This window comes from Euleptes europaea, chromosome 9, assembly GCF_029931775.1.
Source record: "Euleptes europaea isolate rEulEur1 chromosome 9, rEulEur1.hap1, whole genome shotgun sequence".
In the NCBI taxonomy this organism is placed as follows: domain Eukaryota; kingdom Metazoa; phylum Chordata; class Lepidosauria; order Squamata; family Sphaerodactylidae; genus Euleptes; species Euleptes europaea.
In genome coordinates this window covers 21443866-21468300 of record NC_079320.1, presented here as the reverse complement: position 1 = coordinate 21468300, position 24435 = coordinate 21443866, and the positions used below count along the sequence as shown (strand labels likewise).

Sequence of the window (24435 nt, the reverse complement as noted above, 5' to 3'; positions counted from 1 at the left end):
TCCACTACAGAGGCATTCTTCTGCTGTGGTGTTCACTTCCTTTGCCGCTAGCACTTCTGTGTGCACAAGGAAAACTTCTTGGAAAACACTGATCTTGCACATGTGGAAGTGCTAGCAGCAGAGGAAGCGAGTTCCGCCATAGAGGAAGGCCTCCACAGTGGCTGGGGAGAAGAGTGATGGAAACGATGCCATCGGATCAAAGCCCTTAGCTTTTCCATTACCTCGCCTTGAAGATACCATAAAGGTACCTCAAAGACAGATTATCATCAAGCTGCCTTCACAATGTTATTTTGTTTCCCAGTTAAACTCCGGTCTACAGCTAGACTTGGATCTTGACTGTTTTTGGTGTCCCATGTCAGATGTCTTGGTGTCCCATGTCAGATGATTATTTCTCTGTTCTTCTGCCTTCTCTTCCTACAACCTCTTCAGTCCCTTTTTCATCACAACCACCCACTTCCCATTCTTTTCCTACTCAAGATGTGCACTGAGCATCTCTAGTACATCCATGTCCAACACTCTACCCACTGTACTACACTGGCAGAGCATGTATTTTTTAGATGTCCTCTCTACAAGTCAGTCCGCTTCAATATTATTGACCCTTTGATTAGGGAAATGGGCTCTGGTAATGAGGGTGAATGGACCAAAAGGTTTCTGCTGGGAGACAGCTCACCAATCACCACCCAGGTCGCAAAATATTGTGCAGTAGCAATGAAGCTACGTCACCTTAATGTACCTCCTTAATCTGTGGAATTGTAAAATTGGGTGATTCCTAATTTTGTTGGTCTTGGTTGTAAACATCTACTCTGTATTTTCAGTTTCTGTTTTACCTGGCATACTAGCCGCAAATAAAATTTATTTATTTTTTTACTGCACTGGCTGAATAAGATTTTAGTTTGTAACAATGGACTGAAAGGATAGTTTTTTTTGGCCAAACTCTCTGCTTTTGATTCCCTGCTCATATAATGGAATAACAATGCTCTCACTCAGAAAAGCAGTGGGAAGGAAGACACATTTTAGTTTTTTTTATTTTAAAAATGTTGCTCACTTTTGATTTGCTGTGTCGTATAAGAGCAGACAATAGTCTGTTGGACTCTCCCATCACACCTGCGTGATCCTTGGCTTCGCACCACTCCACCAGCCTTTCAACCAACTTTACATTCTTCCCCAGCTGCTCAGCCGCTTCTGCTACAGACAGTAAGAAGAAGGTTTATTGTAACTGGCATCAGTTTTTATTCTTTAGAAACCCACATAATACACTAAATAGCAAGGGAAGTGCCAAGGAAAAACTAGACCAAGAAGAGGTAAAAATGGTGCAGACTGGCAGTTGACATAAGAACATAAGAAAGGCCATGCTGGATCAGACCAAGGCCCATCAAGTCCAGCAGTCTGTCCACACAGCGGCCAACCAGCTGCCTCTAGGAAGCCCACAAACAAGACGACTGCAGCAGCACCATCCTGCCTGTGTTCCAAAGCATCTAATATATGCGGCATGCTCCTCTGATCCTGGAGACTTTTATACAAACTGACTGGTCAGTAAGGATTTTCAGCTCAGCCCTGTGCATGTCTAATAAGAAGAAAGTCCCCACTATGTTACGTTAAATGGGGCAGAGTCCCAGAAATGTGTGCAGAGAATTTCAGCCTAAAATTCCTTCCCACCATGAGTGCCAGTTAAGATGCTGCCTCCTGAATCAAAAGGAGGCACAATCTGCTCCGAATCATCCTCTTTTCACAGAATGGAATGTTTTTTTAAAGGGCTGAAATACCAGTTAATAAATTCACTGCACTACTCAAGAGAAGACGGGATTCTGGGAACTAGCAGTGCAACAAGAATTGTATCTGAAACTGAATTATACACATACACATCCATCACGTACCACGGCTGATGACTGCTGAGGTATACAAATAAACCAAGCATTTAAACTTGTATGTAGATGCTAGAGACAAAACAATTTTTTTTGTAACCGTCTGTTCACGTTTACCTCGCTTTATATAAGCTTTCAATTTACCAGAAGGATATATATATATCTATATATATATATTTAAATCCTCCCTTCTTGTGTATAAAACTTAGCAACAGATCAAAGACTGAACAAAGGTTGTATTGTTTAACACGGGGAACGGTTTGCTTTTACCTTGTGCATCTATTAACATTCTTAACGTCCCGAGCAGTTTGAATTGAACAGGGGGCATCTCAGATCTGAGAAATTTCAACACAGCTTCCGCAACACCAGCCGACAGCATCTTCGCCTTATTTACAACTGTATGAATAAAGAACGGATGTTATCTCAAAAGGACCGCAGAGGCGATGCCCTCGCACTGCATGAAGAGACCTACTTTTGAGGCAGTCCGTAACAGCGTTTCTCAGTATTCTGAAAACAAATGAGGGGATCAACTCTAAGGGACATGAGGAACAAGCTCAGAGGACAGAATACCACGAGCCATTCCACTCCAGTTCTAGTTTTGGTAAAGCAGGAGAGCTGCAAAAAAGAAAGATTTAACACAGTTCTTTTTACCGGGCTTCAAAAACGTCTTCTATCCCTTATACATTGCGACAAATATTGAATGAAACAGCTGGTGTTCGCTTGATTTAAATGTGTAAAAACAGCGAGAAACAAAACAAAAAAACACAACATGACCAGCGTACCTTTTAAGAGTTTCTGCTACAAATGAATCTCAATTACATTATTTCCCCCTGCATGTTAATATAGGCAGACATGTTGACTGGTCTTCATAGATCTCCTTGTGATGGAATTTTTTTTTTTTTTATGAAACGGAATGACCACATGTCTCCACATTACAAAGAGTGAGATGGCAGAATTCATGCCTGTACCACTTCAGATTGGGACACATGAACACATGAAGCTGCCTTATACTGAATCAGACCCTTGGTCCATCAAAATCAGTATTGTCTAGTCACACCGGCAGTGGCTCTCCAGGGTCTCAGGTGGAGATCTTTCACATCACCTACTTGCTTAATCCCTTTAATTGGAGTTGCTGGGGATTGAACCTGGGACCTTCTGCATGCCAAGCAGATGCTCTACCACTGAGCCACGGCCCTTCCCCAATGTGGGAGAGGGAGCCCACATTGTTGCATGCAAATAACTCCTTCCATGTAGTGAAGTAGAACATCAGGGATAAATATTTGGTGGTGGTCTTTCCCTACTATGCCATTACATACAGGAAACATTTGAATGTATGTGCCCATTGGGCTGTGGAGTAGATTAGAAAATGTGGCACAGTCTAGAAATATACTGTCTAACTCCACATAATAGGCAATCCCATTCCCTTCCCTCAACTCTGCCTGTCTTCCCTCCCTCTGCTCTGACTCCACCTTTCTCTCTATCTACTTTTTTCTTCCCTGCACCATCTCTGTTTCTCCTCCTCACTGTTCCAGCCCACTTCCACCCTCACACCATTGCTTCCTCTTCACGTCTGGATTGGCAAGCAACCCTCAGACAAGACAAGCCTAAATCTAGCCTGGTTTAAAATCATCTCCAGAATTTGATGACGGGCATAACGGCCCTTTATTGGAGGTAGAGAACCGTTAGTGACGTTGTATGGGGTTGCTGGGCAATCCCCCCCAACATCACTGAGGCCACCAGTACACTGAAAAGGCCCCAAGCTCTTCAGTAAATTCCATATTACACTTTAGCTGAAGCAGGGGTTTTTGATGATGTTGCTTGGGGGGGAGTGATATCTCACAACTTAGTCTTATGAGATCTCAGCCAGCATCCTGTTTTTTTTTTTTTTTTAAACTTACAATGCCTGCATAGACATTGCTTCTCAGAGTTTCAGGAGTTTTTGGTTGTGCAGTTTTTCATTGTAGGATCTCCTCTAGCTGTGGGTGGCCCAACTGTGTAGATTTTTTGATCTGCATGGTGGGGCTACCCATGGGAATCTGGAATATTCTTTAGACTTGTGCGCCACCATGTTAGTTTTTTAGAATTTTATTGATGGTTTTATTATGGATTGTACTGTATATTTATATTGTATATTGTTGTATTTTTAAAATAATGTTACCTGCCTGAGCTGGCTTGCTGGGGAGGGCGGGTTATAAGTCTAATAAATAAAAAAATAAAAAAATATGATGTGACCAAATATATTTCTGTATGCATCAGTTACCAATCCTTGTTTTTAGAAAGAATATATTAAGTTCATCTCCTCAACATCTGTGAGTCATATACAAACAAAATGCACTTTCAAATCTGTCAAGCTTGGGTCTCAGACAAGCAGTGAAGGTCTGCAAATTCAGAATTTGACTGGCTCAGATAAACTTCCTTCCAAGAGCTCACTGGACAATTTTACTAAACCCTTTCTTCATCTAGGCAGATATTTCTAACTATGCACTGTGAATGTTCTTGCTATCTGCTTGTGGGTAGAAATAATCATGATTTGGGTCATTCTGGGGGAGTAGATCTGTATACCTGAATAGGTGCCCCTGTGTACATGTTCTACATGTGGTGGTGTATAGGAATGAGCTTTTGAGCCCACATAACTGTCCCTTTGGGTAAACACTTTGTATGAGCCAACAAGTACGCACATGAATTTGTGTATTTGACTGCAAAATAAGGGGTGGGTGGATGGAGAACATGAGTGAGATACATTTGTTCAGTTATCATGTCACACAGAACACTGTATGACCTGGGAGTGTGAAAGAGCCCACAACATAAGGAGGCCACATGCAAAAGTGCAATACGAACTGGCCGTGGGTGCATGAAAGACACACACACACACACATACACACAGAGAGAGATAATATGAGAACGAATAGGTGCTGTGAACATTGTTAATGAAAGAAAAGTTTCTGTTTTGTGAACATGAATACAGACTCTTCTTTCCATGCCCTAATTGCTGTATTAAAAGCCACAGAATACACCTGCCTATAACACTGAGAGGAGTGTGTTCAGTCTCCCGAGACCTCTCCTCTGCTGCACATGGCAACCACACCTGTTCCACCCGTGAGGCTCTCCACCCCCGTGTGTGAAGCAGGAGACAGACTTTGCTCCATAATGCATTTTAATTAGAAGTGAGAAGTTAGCCATATTCTAAATGCCAGTTACCAAGATGTTGCTTGATCTGGCAGAGATTTCTGAGCTCAGAAGCTTATGCTGCTTTAAAAAAAAGAAAGAAAATCATTAAACTCTATTTCCTCCTCTCTAAGGGAGGAAATAAGGCCAAAGGAATTTTAATATGAATTTGCATTTCTCCCCAGTATCTTAGTATTTTGAACAAATTAATACATGAAGTATGACAGAACAATATAGATAGGGGATTTTTAATGCATCGTGTCCTAAAAGATATGAAGTGTACCTCATAACTATGCCAATAAAAATATCTACAGTTAAGCAAGCATTTTTCTCACAGCCAAAACTCTACTTAGAGGAGTCCAACAGAAATCAGGTATTAGATGCAACAATGCAGAAGGTACATAGAGAATGAAAAATAAGATGAAGAAACTCTCAGGTATTTCCTGCACACACCATCAAATCTGGTCTATATCAACCCAACATGAAGGTTCTTGGTGTAAAATCCATATAGTGTAAAATCCAGAAACACAGTTAAAAGGACAATTGGATCCCAGATCGGTGGCCAAACTAGGTTGCCTGTCCAATGCAGGCACTACATTTATATAGTCCAATACAACCATTGCTTCTTATCTAAAAGTGTTTCCCCCAAGTTTTCACAAGACTTCAAACATTATTCTCAGTAATTCTTACAACATCCCAGGAAGGTATATCAGTATTTACCCACTATTTGCAGGCAGGGAACCAAGGCAATGCCCAGCCTGTCCCAACATGTTCCATGGCTAAACTATGATAGGGAACTTCTAGGCCACTGGGCTGCCTCAGTTGAGGACGCCGGCCAACAGAAAAATGACTTTGAAACTACATGGCTTGGTGTATGAGGACTTTATCAGAGGAGAACTCTGACCACCTTCCACTTGGATTTGTACAGAGAATAAGAATCTTGTTCTTATAGGCTTGGCATTAAAATGCTTACCAGGAATAGCAAGATTTCGGAGCGCGCTCAGTGCCGCGTGTTGCACAGTGACATTTCCATCTTCCACATGCCTGTCCAGTAAGTCCATCAGCTTCTGAACAATGCCATTATCCACCATATGGATACAGTTGCCATCTGTACAAGACCAGAGCATTACAGTAAGCATAACTTTGGAATGAAGCATCGTATCAAGAATAAAGTCTCCTGTGTGTTAAAAGGCCAGCTGTTTCAGATTCCAGGGAAATGATACCATTTGACTAGCGTCAGGAGGGTAGCCATGTTGGTCTGCAGTAGAAGATTTGAGTCCACGAGCACCTTAGAGACCAACAAGATTTTGGGGGTATCAGCTTTCGAGAGTCAAAACTCCCTTGGTCTCTAAGGTGCTACTGGACTTGAATCTAGTTCATTTGATTACAGAAAAGTGATCACGAGGTTTGAAGAAGAGGAAGAAGAAGAGTTGGTTTTTATATGCCGACTTTCACTACCACTTAAGGGAGAATCAAACCAGCTTACAATCTCCTTCCCTTCCCCTCCCCACAACAGACACCCTGTGAGGTAGGTGGGGCTGAGAGAGCTCTAAGAGTCACCCAGCAGGCTTCATGTGGAGGAATGATCCCCATTTTGAATGAGACTGGGAAGAAAATGAAGCCTGATGATACTATGGGGCAACAAACGTCTTGGCAAGGTTGTTGTTTTTGCGGGGGGAGAGGTCCAGGTGATTTAAATGCATAGTTAGCCTTATCACATTGGGTCAGGATGGCGCATAGTTATCCTTATCACATTGGGTCAGGATGGCCCGTTTTTTAAAAAGTACCCTGTCCTTGGTAAAATTCTTTCCATGTCCCCCCAAAAAATTCTGAAAGCAAAATTCGAGAACGAAACGGCTTTCTGCCTACTCTGTCTCCTACTGTGGAAAAACCACCTCCCACTTCAACTTATAGCTGAAAATTTTAACATTTAGCAACGTATCTGTATCAAACAAGCAAATGTTTCCAGAAATCATGTTTGTTAGTCCATTTATAATTTTCAAAGCCAAATGCACTGTACACACGACTATTCGGTCACAACCTTACTGCTGTTTTTTTGGAAAATTACTCTTGATAATTCTCACCGTTTCTAGCAAAATTTGCAATTGCCAATGCTCCAGCAAGCTGTAGCTGGTGGTTATTAGAGGGGATCCATAAAAGGACTCTTTGGAACACGCTGCCTTTCCCGCCTTCAAATAATTTTTGCATTGATTCGTCTAAAAGCAAAAGAAACAGAAGTTTTCTTATGTTCCATCAACATATGAAAAACATGAACATACGGTGCCTCCTTTGGCTCACTGGGTTATCTACAGTGCGATCCTATGCAGAGGTTAGACTGGAAATCAATCTGCAGTGGATTGTGCTGTTGATCCAGTAATTTTTGCACAGACTTTCAGCTGGAGGTTTGGGGAAGTACTTCAGCTGCTTGGAGATCTCAAAAACTGAGCCTGGGATCTTGTCACTGAGCTATACACGGGAAAAAAGCAAATGCTTCCCACTGTTGAACTGAAAACACCCTTACTGCATTTGGCAGGCTGGCAGCAAAGAAATGTTCGCTTCTGCAAATAAAATCAGCCATTTTGGCCTCCACATATGCATCTGTCTGGACAAAAATGTCTATGTGAAAAGAGGGGGGGGGAACTAGCTTTTTGGGGGAAAAGTCTGATCTGATTTCACATGTTCACACAGCTGTCACAGCTTCTGAAGGTGCATGTGTGTGTACAGTGTTGTCAAGTCACAGCCGACCTATGGTGACCCTGTAAGGCAAAAGACGTTCAGAAGGGGTTTGCCATTGCCTGCCTCTGCATAGCAGCCCTGGACTTCCTTGGTGGTCTCACATTCAAGTACTAACCAGGGCTGACCCTGCTTAGCTGCTGAGATCTGATGAGATCATTATGGCCTGGGCTATCCAGGTCAGGGTTCACACAGCTGTGACCGCTTTGCTCATCTGAAGGTGCCACCCTGCAAATGGGTGTGATGAGCAGGGGTGGCAGGAACGAGCACTAAAATACTTTTGGTGGGAAAACCTGCACTCAGTCCCATGTCACTGTCCTCACGATGGTAGTGTGTGTTGATCTTGGGGTTGAGGACTACTGCCCACACCACACTGTTCCGTTACACCACCAAACATCTCTGTGAAAGAGACCAAAGAAATATTTATTTATGGGCCTGCCAGTGCTTGGCACTATTACACTCCTGAGGTTACGAATGATGGAGATTCTGAGGTACCCTCTCCCCTGCCTTTGTGAAACCTGGTTATAATTTTCTCCACCCTTAACACCAAGGAGGAGATTCTTAAAACAAAAAAGTTTATTTTACAGTGAGGGGAGGTAAACTGTGGAGGTTCAGGACCAACTTTCTACAAATGTAACAGAGATTGAGGAATTTGTATGTGTGTAGTGTCAGAGTGGACAGAACACTTGTGGAACAGCTTGCCTAAGGAAGCCCCACCCCCCCGGGTGTATCATTTCACAGAATATGCAAACAAAAAAGTTCAGGAGGGCAATTTTACAAAGGGATTAGAATGGTAATATGATGGAACAGCACAGGAGGTTGCTTCTGTAAGGGATAGTCTATTTCATGGTTTATTGCATACATCACCTCCCTTTTTATTACAATATCCTCAGCCTTTGTAACCTCCTTTCTTTATTATTGTATGTCATGCCTCTGACAGCTTTTGTTGCTATATACAGGGTGTTTTGTTTGTTTGTTTGTTTGCGTTGTTTTCCAGTTTTCTAATCCTGGTCCTACTGCATTGTTTATTGGAGGGGTTTCTTTTAAATTGCTTTTCATATTTTGTAACCCATCTTGACTCTCAGTGAGAAAGGTGGGCTATAAATGAAGATAACGGCAATCATAAATACACACAATTTAGCATACTGATTGCAACGTTTAGTCATCTAGAAAGTGAGAATGAGGCATCTAATTTTATACTGAAAATAAATGTGATGTGCTAACAAGAATTCTTTACTATACCTACTTGAGTGAATTCATGTGCGATACTCACCTCCTAGCAGTAGTAGAACCATAAGATCAGAGGCAGTTTTAAGTTCCGCAATGTCATCCTCTTTGTCACTGTCCACAGTCTTTTGGACTATCTCAAGTAGACATTCTACAAGTCCTGCTTCGACTAACTGCAGTTTAATGATATCTGGGTATAGAACATCAGGAATACAAGAGCTGAAATACTTCTAATCCACCATGAGTACAAACCAATAATATACATTGCAGGAATAAGACATCATGAAACCAAGGAAATGTCCTATAGTGTGACAATCCAGCATCAAATGTATATTCCATACATTCCATACATATATCACCATTAATGGAAGCACAGACCATTTTGTTGACTTGCAGGTGCGAAGAAGGAGAAGAAGAGTTGGTTTTTATATGCCGACTTTCTCCACCACTTAAGGCAGAATCAAACCGGCTTGCAATCACCTTCCCTTCCCCTCCACACAACAGACACCCTGTGAGGTAGGTGAGGCTGAGAGAGCTCTTAATAGAACTGTGACATGTCCAAGGTCACCCAGCTGGCTTCGTGTGTAGGAGTGGGGAAACAAATCCAGTTCACCAGATTAGCCTCCGCCGCTCATGTGGAGGAGTGGGGAACCAAACCTGGTTCTCCAGCTCAGACTCCACCACTCCAAAACACTGCTCTTAACCACTACACCACGCTGAAGGTAGTTACAGCCCATTCCTGAGCCACGCCTGTGGCTCAACCCAAAGGCCTTTGAAGGCCGACTAAGGCCTCTGCCGGCGCAGGGGCCCATAATGCTGGCACCTGGAAGGCGCAAGCCGGCATGAGTGGCCCCAGCGCCGGCGTGCAGGCCTGGACACCGGTCCCTGGTCACCGCCGCAGCAGCATTGGGCCTGGACACTGCTGCAGCCTCCCGCCGGCTTCCGGCACAGGACACGGCGGCGAGCAGGGAGGCATTCCGGTGCCCTGGGAGGTGTTCCCGGGGTGTTCCGGCACCGGCCGGGGGGCGGGGCCAACATTAGTCGGCCTCCCGAGCCATTTCGGCTGGAGAATGCCCCTTTTTGTTTTTGACAAGATACGCCAGCTTTTTGCTGGCGTATCTCTGTTTTTGGCGCCGAGTAGGAGGCAGTGCCGAAACCTCCTTAGGAGGCAACACTGCTGGGGTTGCCTCCTAAGCCCGGCGCAGGCATTCCTCTCAGGAATGCGCTGTAAATTATCAAAAACATTTCCATATCCTGGAAGTAGCTATGATATTTTGCACTTCTGGGTGACCTTATTCAAGGCTGAGTTTTAAATACATAACATAATTTTTTAAAAGAAAAAAAGTGCTACATTAATGCATCTGGAATAATAAACCCCCTTTCCAAACCCAGATATTTTAAAACAGGAGCAGATGCTCCTTGCATCCCCTTGTTACTATAGAGATAAATACTGAATGGCAAAATAGCACATAAATCAATAAAGAGTAAATAACTTGCCACTGTTTACTAAAAAGCTGTATTTGGCTGTCGGCCATTTACCAACTGTGTGGTACAAGGACTCTGTGTGCATGTGTTCCATTTCTACAAGGCAAAAAGTCATATGCTTCTGTTCTGGGGAAACAGGAGGTGGGCCTTTCCTGTGGATGCACAGATGGCTTCTGGAAGAGCTTTTTTCTGTGCCGTGTACATTTTGCACATTCAGGGAAATTCTGACGAAGGGATGCTTTTAAACAAAGCAATTTCCCCACATGTATTTTGAGCTGGCACAGTCGCAGGGAAGAACTGTTTTGGGTGCCCATCTGGACATGCTGAACAGGTACTCAGCAATGAGAACTGCAATGGGACCAAACGAATTTTGATTCCCTATAGATTCTGTTCCACGGTAGGGTTTTATTGAGGTTGTTTGCAGTCAATACTCCTTCCAGTCTGCATTCACCTTTCAAATCCAAGTTTTCAAGGTAGAAAAGTAAATATGTCAATTTTCAGACATTTATGAACAGCAGTTGGATTGCATGTGTAACAAATATTACTTTTCTATGTGCTGTAAATGCATCTTAACAAAATGATAGCAGGGAGTGAATGAGAAAACAAATGAACCATCTTTATAAACTTGGGATAAGGAGAGATGCATCTATGAACACACATTTGCTGCATTCTAAGGCTTTTGCTTTCAGACAGTAAATGACAATTTTGACTTCTTCCCCATTCAAAACTCAGTGGCTTAAAACATAAATATATATAATAGACTGAGATAGATTCCAAACAGACAACTTCAGTTGGTTCATTTTCTTTTTAAATATATGACTTAGCTATGTGCTGGTCATTGACCATAATAAAGATCAAGCAATATGACTTACCGTATATACTCGGGTATAAGCCGACCCGAGTATAAGCCGAAGTGCCTAATTTCACCCCAAAAATGGGGAAAAATTAGGCACCCGTGTATAAGCCGAGGGTGGGAAAGGAGGCCCTTCCCCCCCTCCCCGCAGGCTTACCTTACCGGGCCCCGCAGGCCGCTCCTGGCCCGGTAAGGTAAGCTATGTTATGAGTAAAACATAACTTAGGGGGTTACCGCATTATGTATTCCCAGCGATGTAGTAAGAGTTTGAAAATGTTATAAAAACATTGCTTTGAAAGGGTTTTTGGATGCCACAGCTAAAAAGTGGTTGGAAGACGTCTTCACTGCTAAAGGGGCCAAACAAAGTGCGAACAGTATTTTTTATAACGTTTTCAAACTCTTAATACATCGGTGGGAATACATAGAAAGTGCGAACAGTATTTTTTATAACATTTTCAAACTCTTAATACATCGCTGGGAATACTGAGTGCGGTAACCCCCATAGATGCTAGGTCTCCCCTCACACACACCATCTAAAATCTTAACCCACCGTTTCATTTGAAGATTTTTTTTTGGCGGCGGCGGCAGCTCCCTCGCTGGGCCCAGGAGGCCCGGCAGGCCGCTCCTGGCCCGCAGGGAAGGCGCGCGGGCAGGCGGCGGTGGTAAGTTCCCCCCTCCCTTCTAAGTACCGTATTGACCCGCGTATAAGCCGAGTTGGGTTTTCTCAGCCCTTTTTTTGGGCTGAAAAACTCGGCTTATACACGAGTATATACGGTAGCTAAATATAATTGTTCTCTCTTACAAAAAAACAAAAGACCCTTTGGGTTAGACTTAGAATTATAGAATCACAGAGCTGGAAGGGACCACCAGGGCCATCAAGTCCAACCCCCTGCACAATGCAGGAACTTTACAACTACCTCCCCCCTCTACACCCCTAGACTTAAACATTTCATAAAAATAACATATGCAGTTTTCATTCTAATGGCCATTTATGCACAGTTAATGATATATTGCTATACGCCACGTTTTTAACAAAAGTAATTTTAATATTTTTGTCATCTTAGATTTTGTATATTTTTGCCTTTGTCATTTTGGGAGGGGAAAAAACCCAACAACATGTTTTAAACCCCCACAGTTATCAGTATCTCACCATTTTCCGCTAAAGGAGCCAAAACTTCAAAAATCATCTCTTTCTTGTCATGTTCTATCTGCTTCTTGAACAGTTTCACAAGCTCTTCAGCAATGTTTGTGTAGGCGAACTGCTCTTTGCTTGATTCTGTGAAATCAGAGGGGACAGCTCAGTGGCACGAAAAACAAAATCAAATGGCAGAACTGTTTTCTCTTCCGTTTATGAGGATGTTGTTTGATTGCACTGATTTATGGAGCTAAACACTCTTCATGGACAGGACCAGTACTCTCCAATATTTAAATCTGTCACTAAATGGAAAAGGCGGGGGAGTCCAAGACCTTTTAAGATAAATGTGATGACCTAAATTATTAATTATGTTCAAAGCTATTAAAATGTTGAAGCAGTGGAACATGAACGTACCCATGGCAACAGCAAAATTACTAACACACAAATTAAGTCTTTGTCTGCCATCAGCAGAGCAAAAAAAAAATTACCCTGGCTTTCTGACTGAAGAGATTAAAGGTCAGATGTGCCACCTTAATATTTACATGGCTGCATGCTGGTGGAATTTGATTTGGCTTTTCAAAACAGCTGAATGAATCTACATGTCCAGATTTAAATTTCTTTCTGACTGAGGGCTGCTGTGTGGTCCCTTCAAGCCCACAGAAGGTACTGTGTGACTACTGAACTGTTCATTACATTTTATGATGTTGGTGAATCAATGTGCCAACATAAGGTTATTGGCTAAAACGTTCATGTTCATGAGATGGACACTGCATGGGGTGGGGTTTTAACCTAAGACGTAGCAAGGAAACAACTGATCTTGAAGATATAATGTAAGCAAACTTCAGCTGACTATTTAGCTGCAGCAGGGATTTATCAGCTAATTTTTTTTCCATCTTCGGTTAGAATACCAGCTGTGCGCTTTCTTGGAAAGGTCAAATCTGGTCACTGTCACATACGTGCATTGGTAACATCAAGTAATGCATTCTGGACTAGTGCTGCCTCCAGCAAGGATTTGGAAGCACTGGAAAGTTCAAAATGCAGCTGCCATGGTACTCATTGTGACCCACTATATAAATTCCAATACACTGGCAGCTACACTGGCTTCCATTTGTTCCTGAACCCAATTCAAAATGCAGACTTTGACCTTTAAAGCCCTAAACAGTGTGGGTTGTAAACTTAAGGAGCCTGTTCAGGCCAGCATCTTCTTTCACCGTCTGAGTGCATTTAGTAGCCATACAAAATTAGGCTTGTTGGTGGTGGCACCTAAGCTCGAAAATGCTGTCTCATGTGACACCCACTTGGCTCCCCCTTTGCCTGGTTTCAGATGCTCAGTGAAAATGTTGCTATTTCGGGTGGTGTTTGAGCTTACTGATAACTGAACATGCTTTTGACTTTATTGCCTATTGCTTATGTTCTTGTTACTTTAGAGAACAGTTCTGCTATCATTTCTTGACAAGCATAAATGCATCTTTTCATGTAATTTATACACATAAAATTCAGGAAGTCTTAAAAAAAAGTAATGATGATCATTACTATAAAATATAAATATTTTAGCATTTTATCACTAAAATTGTTTCACTAAAATAGCATTATTAAACAAAAATAAACAGGTGGGGGTTGGCTGATTCCCACCCACCCAACTTGTTTCCTGCTGATTCCCACCCCCCAGTTAGTTTTACAGTGACTGCTTTCACATATCGGGGATCCAACAGAGTCACACTGATTCCCCCCCTCCCCAGGTCAACTTTACAATGAGTGCTTTCACACATCGGGGATCCAACAGAGCCACGCTGATTTCCCGCCTTCCCTGTTCTTATGAGCCCTGCAGTGAGATAGCCAGAAACAAATTGGTTGGTGAGGGGTGTTTGTCCAGACCCTTCTCTGCTTTGGCTGTAAAATGGCCTCTCGGTTCAGTTAAAATGAAAGAATCCCGCTGCGGGGCTGGTGATGTATTAAAAACAACAACACTACAGCCAATTACAAAGCAGCATTGTCAGGGGGGAGGGACTCAGAAGCTCCACATTTCACTGGGGATGCATACGGTATTCCTGGAATTTCTTCGGGGCAATAAGCCCCTACACATGGAGTTTTGAGAATTCAGATCAGAAAACTGTGCATCTACAGAGCAGTAAACTCAACACAAACTTCCCATGCATAAATGACCTGTGTTATTTGTGGAAATGAGAAGCCTGAAAGAAGAATCTGGGGAGTATTAGAATGCTGAGCACAGACAGACGGTCTTCTCAATACTGTTTCTGCATCTGAAAACTTAATACAAACTACAAGAATAGACACTGCAACCTTCTTAAATAAATTGAACAGATCTGGATGGTTGTAAATGAGAACCAACTTACCAAGTTCTGCTAAATTGCCAAATGCAACAAGGCACATTTCAGTCAGAGCCGCATTTTGGCAATGAATGCCCAACAATTTCACTAACGTAGGGATAACACCCATGTTGATGAGCTGAGATTGTAGGGTATCTAAACACAGGACAGACAAAAAAAAAAGGCAAATGTGTTCAGGTTTGCATTTCTCTTAGCGATATGACTTGACAACATTTCTTCTTTTGGTACTTCTGATGCCTGCTTGACATTCAAACCTAACATGGGACGAAATCCCCAAATGGTCCATCACATGACAAACTGACATAAAATAACCTCTCTCAGAAAAAAAATATAATGTTTAAAAATATATTCAACCATGTTAACACTGTCAGAGCTTCTACCAATGAACCCTGGAACTGTAGTCTAGTGAAGCACTCCACACCTCCTGTTAGTTTCTGAGTCTTTCCTTACAGAACTACAATTCCCAGGGTTCTTTGGAAGGGATCACTTCTGTGAAAGAATAAATAAATTGCTATAGTAGTGTCAGGACCATTCAGGGGTCATAGGCTTCTTACAATATAGAGAAGAATGCTTGTTAGTCTGTAAGTGGCCACATAACAAAATTATTTCCACCGATTCAGAAATTCCTGTGCACGTAGAAGAATTCTTTTCAAAATCAAGGAAAGCTTTATGCGTGCATTACTATCGGCACATCGGACTCCCCCCCTCCATAACTATGCCTAGTTATGCATATGCAAATACCATTTGATTAGATCCAATGACTCCCTTCCAACATGTGAGGAGCTTTCCTCTCAGGGTCAGGGTCTTTATGGAGAATTATATGCATTTGCCCATCTGCAATAGCACAGCTTTCTATTTTTTAAAAAAATGTCCAAATAAATGAGGTTTCCCATTTATATGTTCCAAATTCCCTCCTGAACTATTAATTATCTACCTCTCATTGTTTCAAATTACTGAAAACGTCTGTCATATAATTGAACAAATCTAAGGACCAATTTAAACCTATTATAAAAACTAAATTTATCACAAAATGTCCTTTTGAGGCACACAGTTTCAAATTAAGTGCAATAATTCAAAAGGAAACATTCTAGCTATGTTGATGAAATGTCACAAGGAGATTCCTTTTCTCCCTGAGTTTTCCCCCTACTTTTGAACAGTGAGATAAGCAACGATAAGTACTTACTGGCTCTTAGGTACTAACATGTTATGCAGAGAAGTAAAATTCACAACAAAGGTTAAAGAAAACTTGAAGAAGCTTAACAGAGAACAAGAAGGAAAGAGTTGGGAAGATTCCTGTGCCATGAATGACAAGGCCAGCTATTAGCAGGAGAAGCTTAGGAAATTCCTAAAAAAAAGTATTGATGGCCTGCAAACACAAAAAGGTTTCCTGATCATCAGCTAAAAGGTTTTTAAAATTTGAAATGCAAGTCAAAAGTTTCAAAGAAAACAGTAAAATATATTTGTTTTCACAGTTGAAGGAAATGATACAAGAGCGACACAAAAATGAGAACTATTTGGGTACTGGTAATAATCTCCCCACCCCAACACACACACACACACACACACATACAATAAATTGTCAAGGAAGATTCCAGGCTCTTTATATCCTCATTTGCTGCTTTTTGAAATACAGATGTTGTTTTTAACGGTATTAACTCTTCATCTGGTAAGAGATAAATCTGCAAGTGACTTTCTTCCCTATGAACTTTTCTCCAGGCATGCTACCTATCTGCTAAAGCTACTAATCAAGCGGGCCTGGTGAAACAAAGAGCCATATAAAGCAATGAAACCACATGAGTTTAGAACAAATATGAGGGGCAAGCCTGTGTATCATCGCTGTGGCCTTCTAGGGCCTAGGGTTGCCAGCTCCAGGTTGAGAAATACCTGGAGATTTTAGGGGTTGCCTGGAGATTGGCAACCCTACTAACGCCTCTCCCCTGGCCTGTGTGGTCCTATGCTGACTGACCCCGCAGGCCTTGTCTTGATAGCCCTAAGCCTAGAGGATGCCCAAGTTTTGATGCAAGACAACCCATACATTACCTGTGTTTCAGTTCAGACACTTACCTCAGCTGAAGATCCCACAGAGGAGGAATGGGTGTGATCTCCCCTCTATCACACTCTATAACATAATGTGTGATGTGGACTCTCCATGCTGCAGCCTGTGTGTGAAGTTGTCCAAATCACATGGACGTCCCCTCTCAAAAAAGGGGGACAATCATTCAGTTTGGCTCTCTATGGCTGTCTGAATGGTAAGGTTGAGTTTTTGCTCAATTTCAGTCAGTTCCCCTTCTTATTACAGCCTCCCCATCCCATGTGGCGTTGCCCACGCATGTAGGCACAGCCTTATTGGTGGTCAAAGGCTTTGTTCACCAATGGAAGGGCTGGCTGGATCCAACCCAGTATGTTCGTGCCATTCTTCATAGGTGGAGGGAGGAGTTTCATTTAATTCCTTTAACAAAGAAATAGGATATTTATTTATTTATGTAGATTTTTAGGTTTTTACCCCATCCTCAATCCCCACCGAAGAATCTGACTGTGGGGGGGGGGGGGGGTTTGAACTCAGAAAAGCCAAAAGAAGAAAATGCATGTTTCTGCTAATGCCCAGCAGCCTCCTCTGAACAAATTTATGGAAATCTGTACCATTTCAGCAAAGTGCTCATTATTATACATTGTATGAAAGGCCATTAAAATCCATGAGTTATTTAATTATTTTCTGCTGACTAACAGGCCCTGTAACACAACCCATCAAGTTTAGGTTAAAATCTTTTCCCACTGACACAAGTTGCGCTTTTATTCTGAAAGCAACAGGGGAATACAGAGAACCTAAAATCATTGGCCATGTTTTTGACCTCTCACTGTGCTCTATCTGAAGTTGTAAGAGGCTCTAAATACCAAGTGCAGGGCGCAGGTAGCAGCAGAAGGCTGTTACCTTCATGGTTTGGTCTGCCTGTGAGCTTCCCAGAGACATCTGGCTGGATGCGGCTGCAAACAGAATGCAGTGAACTGGAGACCTTTAACCTGATCTAGCAAAGCAGTTCTCATGCCAGTAGGTTGTCTGGCATGGAGTACTGGGCTTTGAGAGTCCATGTGGTGTTGTGGTGAGGGTGCCGGACAGTGCCTTAGGAAACCCTGGTTTAAATCCCTGTTTGTCACAAAAGTCACTGGGTGACCTTGGGTAAGCCATTCTCCTTCAGCTTAACCTACCTCACAGGAATGTTGCGAGGAGAAAACGGAGGAGACATGAACCATGTGGAGACAAATACAGCAAATAACTACAGAAAAGCAAAGAAAATAAACTATTCACAAAATGTCATATGGCCAATGTTCTGTATGACTTACAATGCAATCCAATGCAGGGTCACTCTAATCCAGTGGTTCCCAAACTTTTTGGACCACTGCCTCCTTGGTTCCACAAACTCAACCCCAGTGCCTCCTACCCTATCCAACAACACAGTTGAAAGGGCCCACCTCTAGCACCCCTCTGCTGCCCCCTTGCCTCTTAGTGCCCCCCTAGGTAATCCCACTGCCCCCCAGGGGGTGGAACTGCCCACTTTGGGAACCACTGCTCCAGTCTAAGCTCACTGATTTCAGACGTGAGTAAAGTTGTACTTTAAATTCTGAAGAATGTGTGTTTATACCTTCACCTGCAATTTAAGTTAACCTGGCATTCAGTACATTAGTAACTGGCTTTTGCTTAGTAAGATGGTTGGTGCCTTCAGCTTTTATAGATGACTGAAAATGATCAAGGACCTTTATAACACTGTCTCCACTGCTCAAAATTAGAATTAGCTGCAGTATTCAACAGCAAATGACTTTTAGGAATAACCATAGATTATAAATATACTAGATGTCAGAAATCCTGCCAAACCCCCCCACTTGATGTTATAGTAGTGCCAAAACTATCAAATTTTAGATGAGCGCATAATCCAATTAGCACCTGTATGGAATTTGATTCTCAACAACAACACACTCTTTTGAATGTTGTAACATTACTTCTACCTGCGTTTCCTTCTTGTACTTAGTAAGGGCACAAATCTGGGCCACTTTGTTGTGCTTTCCTCGCATGACCTCTGACACCTGATCTCATCACGAGGTGCAGGAAAGAATCACAGTGCAGGCAAGTCTTACACCCTTTGAAGAACCTAAAATGTTTTTCAGAGAAAGTGGCCCATGATGTTAAGTGTCATGTTTTCCTTTTTAAAACAGTTCTCTCCCTTCTACAGATGCTCTAGAGACTTGATAATTATGCCTGTGGGAAGGAAGGTGCTGAAGGGCCATGAAAAAAGCAAGGACAGAAAACACACAACAAACACATCAGAAGCAATGTGAATCCCCGTGGCCACAGTTGCTATATTGCTTCTAACAACTTCAAAATGCTACAGTGGGACTGACCCATCTACAAGTACTACTGTTGGAAACCAACAGGCCTCCACTCATTAACCTCCAAAAATTTTAGTTCTTTGGCCAGATGCAGTTTTCAGCCTGCTGCAAAGTATTTTTATGCAGCATGCTTGACTCAAAGTTTCGGTCAAAGTTGACAAGAATGTTTAAGACATTTCTTCGGCGGTAGAAAGAAATCAGCATTCTAACTCGCTTTCGGTCATAAATCAAACCTACAGAACCTGAAATTCATTAATATTCTAGCTGGCAGAATCACACCCAACACAGCTAAATTCAAATGCTGTGCAAGACAACCTGTCTGCTACTTCAAGTGAAGAGCTTATCAATTTCAATACTGAATCTGAGGCACTCGTGTTTTTTAAAAAAAGAAGAAACACATTTATAGTTTGAAAGCCTCTGCATCGCTGAATATTTTGCCACCGGAAATATCTGCCAACAGAAATATCTGCACAAAACAAAAATTAGAGGAGGCCTTCAACATGTTCCATAAAGCAGAAGGGTCACTAAATGGAATGGGATGCACAACCTTGAAAATCAGTTTTCGGAACATGCTCAGCTGCCTCTACTTTGCATGCTCACTCCTCATTTCCCTCTTCCACACTCATCCTTCCCCAGTACAGCACTACATGTCCAAAACACAGGAAACCAAGCACTACACAATGTCCACTGCCAATCATTCATTCCCAACCCTCTCCATTACTAAGACCAGAAGAAAGAGTATGTTGAGAAATAGCTGCCAGAACAGTGCTGCCTCCATTTCCCTGGTCCGATCACAGGAGAGACAGATACGTGTGGCAGTATGGTAGCTGCCATAGCTCAGCTTCAGTGGCCAGTTCCATTGCAGAGAAGAGCATGTATTTCATCTGATAACATAGAGGCAATTACTAGCCCCTACTGGTCACCACATGATCACAGGGACTGTAACACATGTCCACCTAAGGGAGATATTGAATAGCACAACCATCAGTGTAATCACCTATCTAAAACTTGAATGTCAGTGGTTTCATGACCTTCAGATGACACACGAGAGGAATGCCAAAGAATAGGATGAGAACAGAATACTCCGAATATTTCCTTTCAAGCTTTGAGTGTCTGTACTTACTTAGGTGTCTAGGCACGATTTACTTTGAATAGTAATCATGGAATGACATGGATAGAAATTACAGATATAGTAAAAAGAATTCCAAGGAGAAATAGTTTATTTTACTGACAAGAGAAGATCTAAGGATTTTTTTTTAAGGGTTAGACGTTTTGTGCAAACATTTTTGTATTTAAATACTACTCTAAACAATAGTTAATAGCACCACCTCTGTAAAACATGTCACATTTGTTGTAAAGTCCACTATTCCGTTTCGAAGCAAAACTTTTAATGTGTATGCAAATGACACACACACCACACACACAAGAATTAGCAAAGGGGAGAAGCTTGGCCTGAATATTGATTTCCCTTCTGGTTTTGCCTAGGTAAGGTTTCAAGAGGAGACACTTAAAGAGGCAGACCATAAATCAACAAATCCAATATATTCTAATCACATACTAGCAGAGAGCTTGCAAGATTAAGGAAGACTCAGTAACTTTATACCATCAAAATAGGTTTCAAAGGCAATGGATCGAAAAGACAGATTTCGATAGGCTGAATTTTAATGGAAAATTAAATGAGAAGCCAAAATCTAAAGAGGAATAATTTTTAGATACAGTCCAAGAAAAAAATGGCTTCCCCAATTCCAACTCATGAGTTGGATCGAAAGCACCATCCATGAAGTGACATTGGTTGAGGCCTTCCCTGCCTCCCCACTACTGATGCAACCACTGGAGCCTCCCAAAATTATCTTCTTTAGGGTGAAGGAATCCTTAGGGATAGAACAGGAGGCAATTGGGGGGGGGGAGCTGTCAAGTTGTAGCCAATTTATGGCAGTGCCATAGGGTTTTTAAGGCAAGAGACATTCAGAGGATGTTTGGCATTGCCTGTCTCTGCGTACCAACCCTAGACTTGGTCTTCCATCCAAGTACTAACCAGGGCTGACTGCTTAGATTCTGAGATCTGACGAGATCAGGCTAGCTTGGACTATCCAAGTCAGGGTGGCAGGACCATATGTGTGTGTGTGTTAAGTGCCGTCAAGTCGCTTCCGACTCATGGCGACCCTATGAATGAAAGTCCTCCAAAATGTCCTATCTTTGACAGCCTTGCTCAGATCTTGCAAATTGCAGGACCATATAGGAGGGGGGAAATCAGCCCAAAGTAACCTTCCCCTCCAGCAGAAATGCCATTTTGAACAGCACCCTTTGGAACTGACACAGTGTTAGGGAACAATTTTTAAGCACTTTGTGCATTTTTATTTTTTCCTCTTCAAGTGAATGTGTAATGATACTGGGCCAAGTGTGTTTGCTTTGGAGGTCATCTCATGGTAGCAGCATCTGTTCTTGAGAGTAGCAGGACTCTATACCCCAGTCCTTCACAAACAAACTCTGCCCTCCAAAGGCTGCCATTTGCAGCTAAAAATACGGCTCTGGGGATCCTGTCAAATATCCCCAGTATCATGTGTGGTTTGGCACTTAAATATAAGCCACAGCATCTACAAAAACCAGGGTAGAGAACTGGTGAGAACTGGCTCTGCAAGCTTTTATATTTCTGAAGGCAAAATTGTCTCACGTCTTAATTATATTACTTGAAGAGTCTAACTGAAGTCTCTTTAGAATTTATATACAGGTAAAATACAAGGACATCAGCAATGCAGATTTTCCTCTTGGATGGAGTAAGTACTTCATTTAATATTTATACACTGTTTAACTGCTCAGCAGCTGTTTATCTGGGAGCTTATCTTATAATTAGTTTATTTAGAAAAGCATTCAAAGATGATTAGGAAGAGCGACCAGCTTAATAACAAAAAGAAAGTCAGTTTTCTTGGACTACTCCATTACTTTTCTCCTAGAAATAATGGACGTCTCTTGTTTCAGTTTTATTCAAAGGAGCTTAAGAAATCACTTCAAATCTATTGAACCATTTTAGAGACAGGGAGAAAAAAGGAAGAGAGAAGGTTTCACAGAATAGGTAACAATATGGATGTGTTAGAACTCATAGAACATCAAAACAAACACATTTGTTTTATCAAAAAGCAAGAAAAGCAGCTTTAAGAAACAAATGCCCTTTCCCCCCAAAATTGGAAATTATATTATGCATATGTCTCGTAAAATATGCATAAATAGAAATAAAAATGCTTAGTTATAATGCTATACTGGGAAAGTATATCATAGTAGTAAATATAAACAAGTTCATAAGTGATTATAAATGATTAGAATGATTTATTAATGGCTAGTTTTATTATGTAAGTCTAAAGTAAGTATATTATGAGAGTTAAAAGACTGAATAAAAAGCAGCATATTTAATCTTATAAAGTTAAAATAGCATATTACAGGGAAGATTACAAGAGGGAACCAAAATTTTATATGTTCACCCAGTCAAAGCTTGTTTTTGTAAATTCAGGATTTTGTGTTTGTATTGTGTTGTTGTGTTTTGTTGATATGTATTTTATGTTTGTATTTTTATGGTTATGAAATAAAATTTACATAAATAAGAAAGAAACGTCCTCTGTAGCCATTACTAGGCAACTGCAACTGTCTTGCCAGTTGAAGCCTTGGTTGCTGTCAGTAAAAGGCATGGGGGGGAGGTAGGGTTGCCTGGTCCCTCTTTGTCATCAGTGGGAGGTTTTTTGGGGTGGAGCCTGAGGAGGGTGGGGTTTGGGGAGGGGAGGGACTTCAATGCCATAGAGTCCAATGGCCAAAGTGGCCATTTTCTCTGTCGGCTGGAGGTCAGTTGTTTAACAGCAGCCACCTCACCAAAACAGTGTGTAGTAGAGGCTAGAGTTTCAGGCTAGGATCTGGCTTTTCCTTTTTCTCATAAGTGAACAACTGTCATTTATCACTACGAGGGAGGGGTGTGATGGGACAACAATGCACCAGGGCCTGCCCACCATTGACAGGAATCTTCTAAGGAGAGTACCAGAGTTGGAAGGCAGAAGAAACAGGACCAACCTGACTCCCAAAGCAAAGCCGGATTTGGGAGAGATATTCCAACACCATACCAAATATGGCGACAGGGTTGGGGAGACCAGTTTCAGTGAAATGTTTACATCTTAAAGATGGCGCCAACATAACAGTAGTGGAATGGATAAAGGAAACTTAGTACAGGGCTAGACAGATGCCATACAGTAAACAGACATCCCCCCCCCCACACACACACAAATTAGATATCTGGTTGAATGCTAACATTCAATGTATGCTGTGCTTTAAAAAAATTAAATCAAGGGTCCCCGGTGTCGTGCCCCCTGTTCTTGGTGCCCACCAAGTGTTTTTAGAAAGTGGATGGGGCCAAGTGGGGCACTTGGCCAGCAGGGCTTCTGTTTGGCCACTGGAGATCCAATCGGCTGGGCAGATTAAAAGAGCATTGTTTCAGTGACAGCTGCCATTACTGTACTGTTTTCTCTCTCACTCACTCCTCTTTCCCAGGGTATTTTGTAAATTACCCCTCTTCTCCCCAGCACTTGGACTTCCTCTGTGTGTGCTGCTCCGCCTCCTGTGGCACCCATTTTGTGGTTGCTTCCACCACCCAGTGTCAGAATTGGGGACCCCTGATCTAAATTACTGCCTTTGTCTCTAAAAGTTTCAAAATCTCTAGCAAACAACAATAAAAGATTTCAGCCTCTACCCTGGAATATCCTAATATTAAGGCACAAAATTTCTCTGTAATAGAAAATGAATATATAGGAACTGAAAAGAATGAAGGGGAAAAAATCACGTTAGATGATCTGTATTTCCATCCCATCTACTTCAAAAGGTACAACACTGCTTATTCATCGCCCCATCCTTATTTTTTCATGCAACTTTTCAAAGGCTGTCACCATGTGAACAATGTCAAATTGCACTTTTAATGTTGGCATAATGTTGATGACTCACTGAAAACCTGGAACTACCTACAGCAAAGAGAGTAGGAAAGAAACATCAGTTATGAGTTGATAAGACAATTGAGCATTACATCCATGAGTTCTGCTTAGATCTGTGGTTTTGGATGGGCAATATAAAAAGTTTCCAAAGGAAGACTATGTCCCTGTGGTTTAGGGGAGATTGAAATTATGAAACATGCTTTACTTCATTGCCCTTTATATCAAGAGGTTCGCTCTAAGATTATTCTTCCCTTGCTCGGTAGGCATCCTGGTCAATCAGACTCAGCTT

At 41.9% G+C, this 24435-nt stretch overlaps 1 protein-coding gene across 3 annotated transcripts in view; it reads right to left on the bottom strand.

Moving 5' to 3' along the window:
- RAP1GDS1 (Rap1 GTPase-GDP dissociation stimulator 1) overlaps positions 1-24435 on the bottom strand; it is a 107296-nt gene that overhangs the window by 8243 nt on the left and 74618 nt on the right. For 2 of the 3 annotated variants that reach the window (XM_056855539.1, XM_056855541.1), the window contains 7 exons: positions 14815-14943; positions 12476-12601; positions 9034-9177; positions 7112-7243; positions 6001-6135; positions 2133-2258; positions 1046-1185 (listed from right to left, as the gene is read on the bottom strand). In XM_056855539.1, coding sequence (XP_056711517.1) covers positions 1046-1185; positions 2133-2258; positions 6001-6135; positions 7112-7243; positions 9034-9177; positions 12476-12601; positions 14815-14943 — 932 coding nt within the window. The remainder of the gene's footprint in view (positions 1-1045; positions 1186-2132; positions 2259-6000; positions 6136-7111; positions 7244-9033; positions 9178-12475; positions 12602-14814; positions 14944-24435) is intronic. The other variant, XM_056855540.1, reaches the window with a different exon arrangement.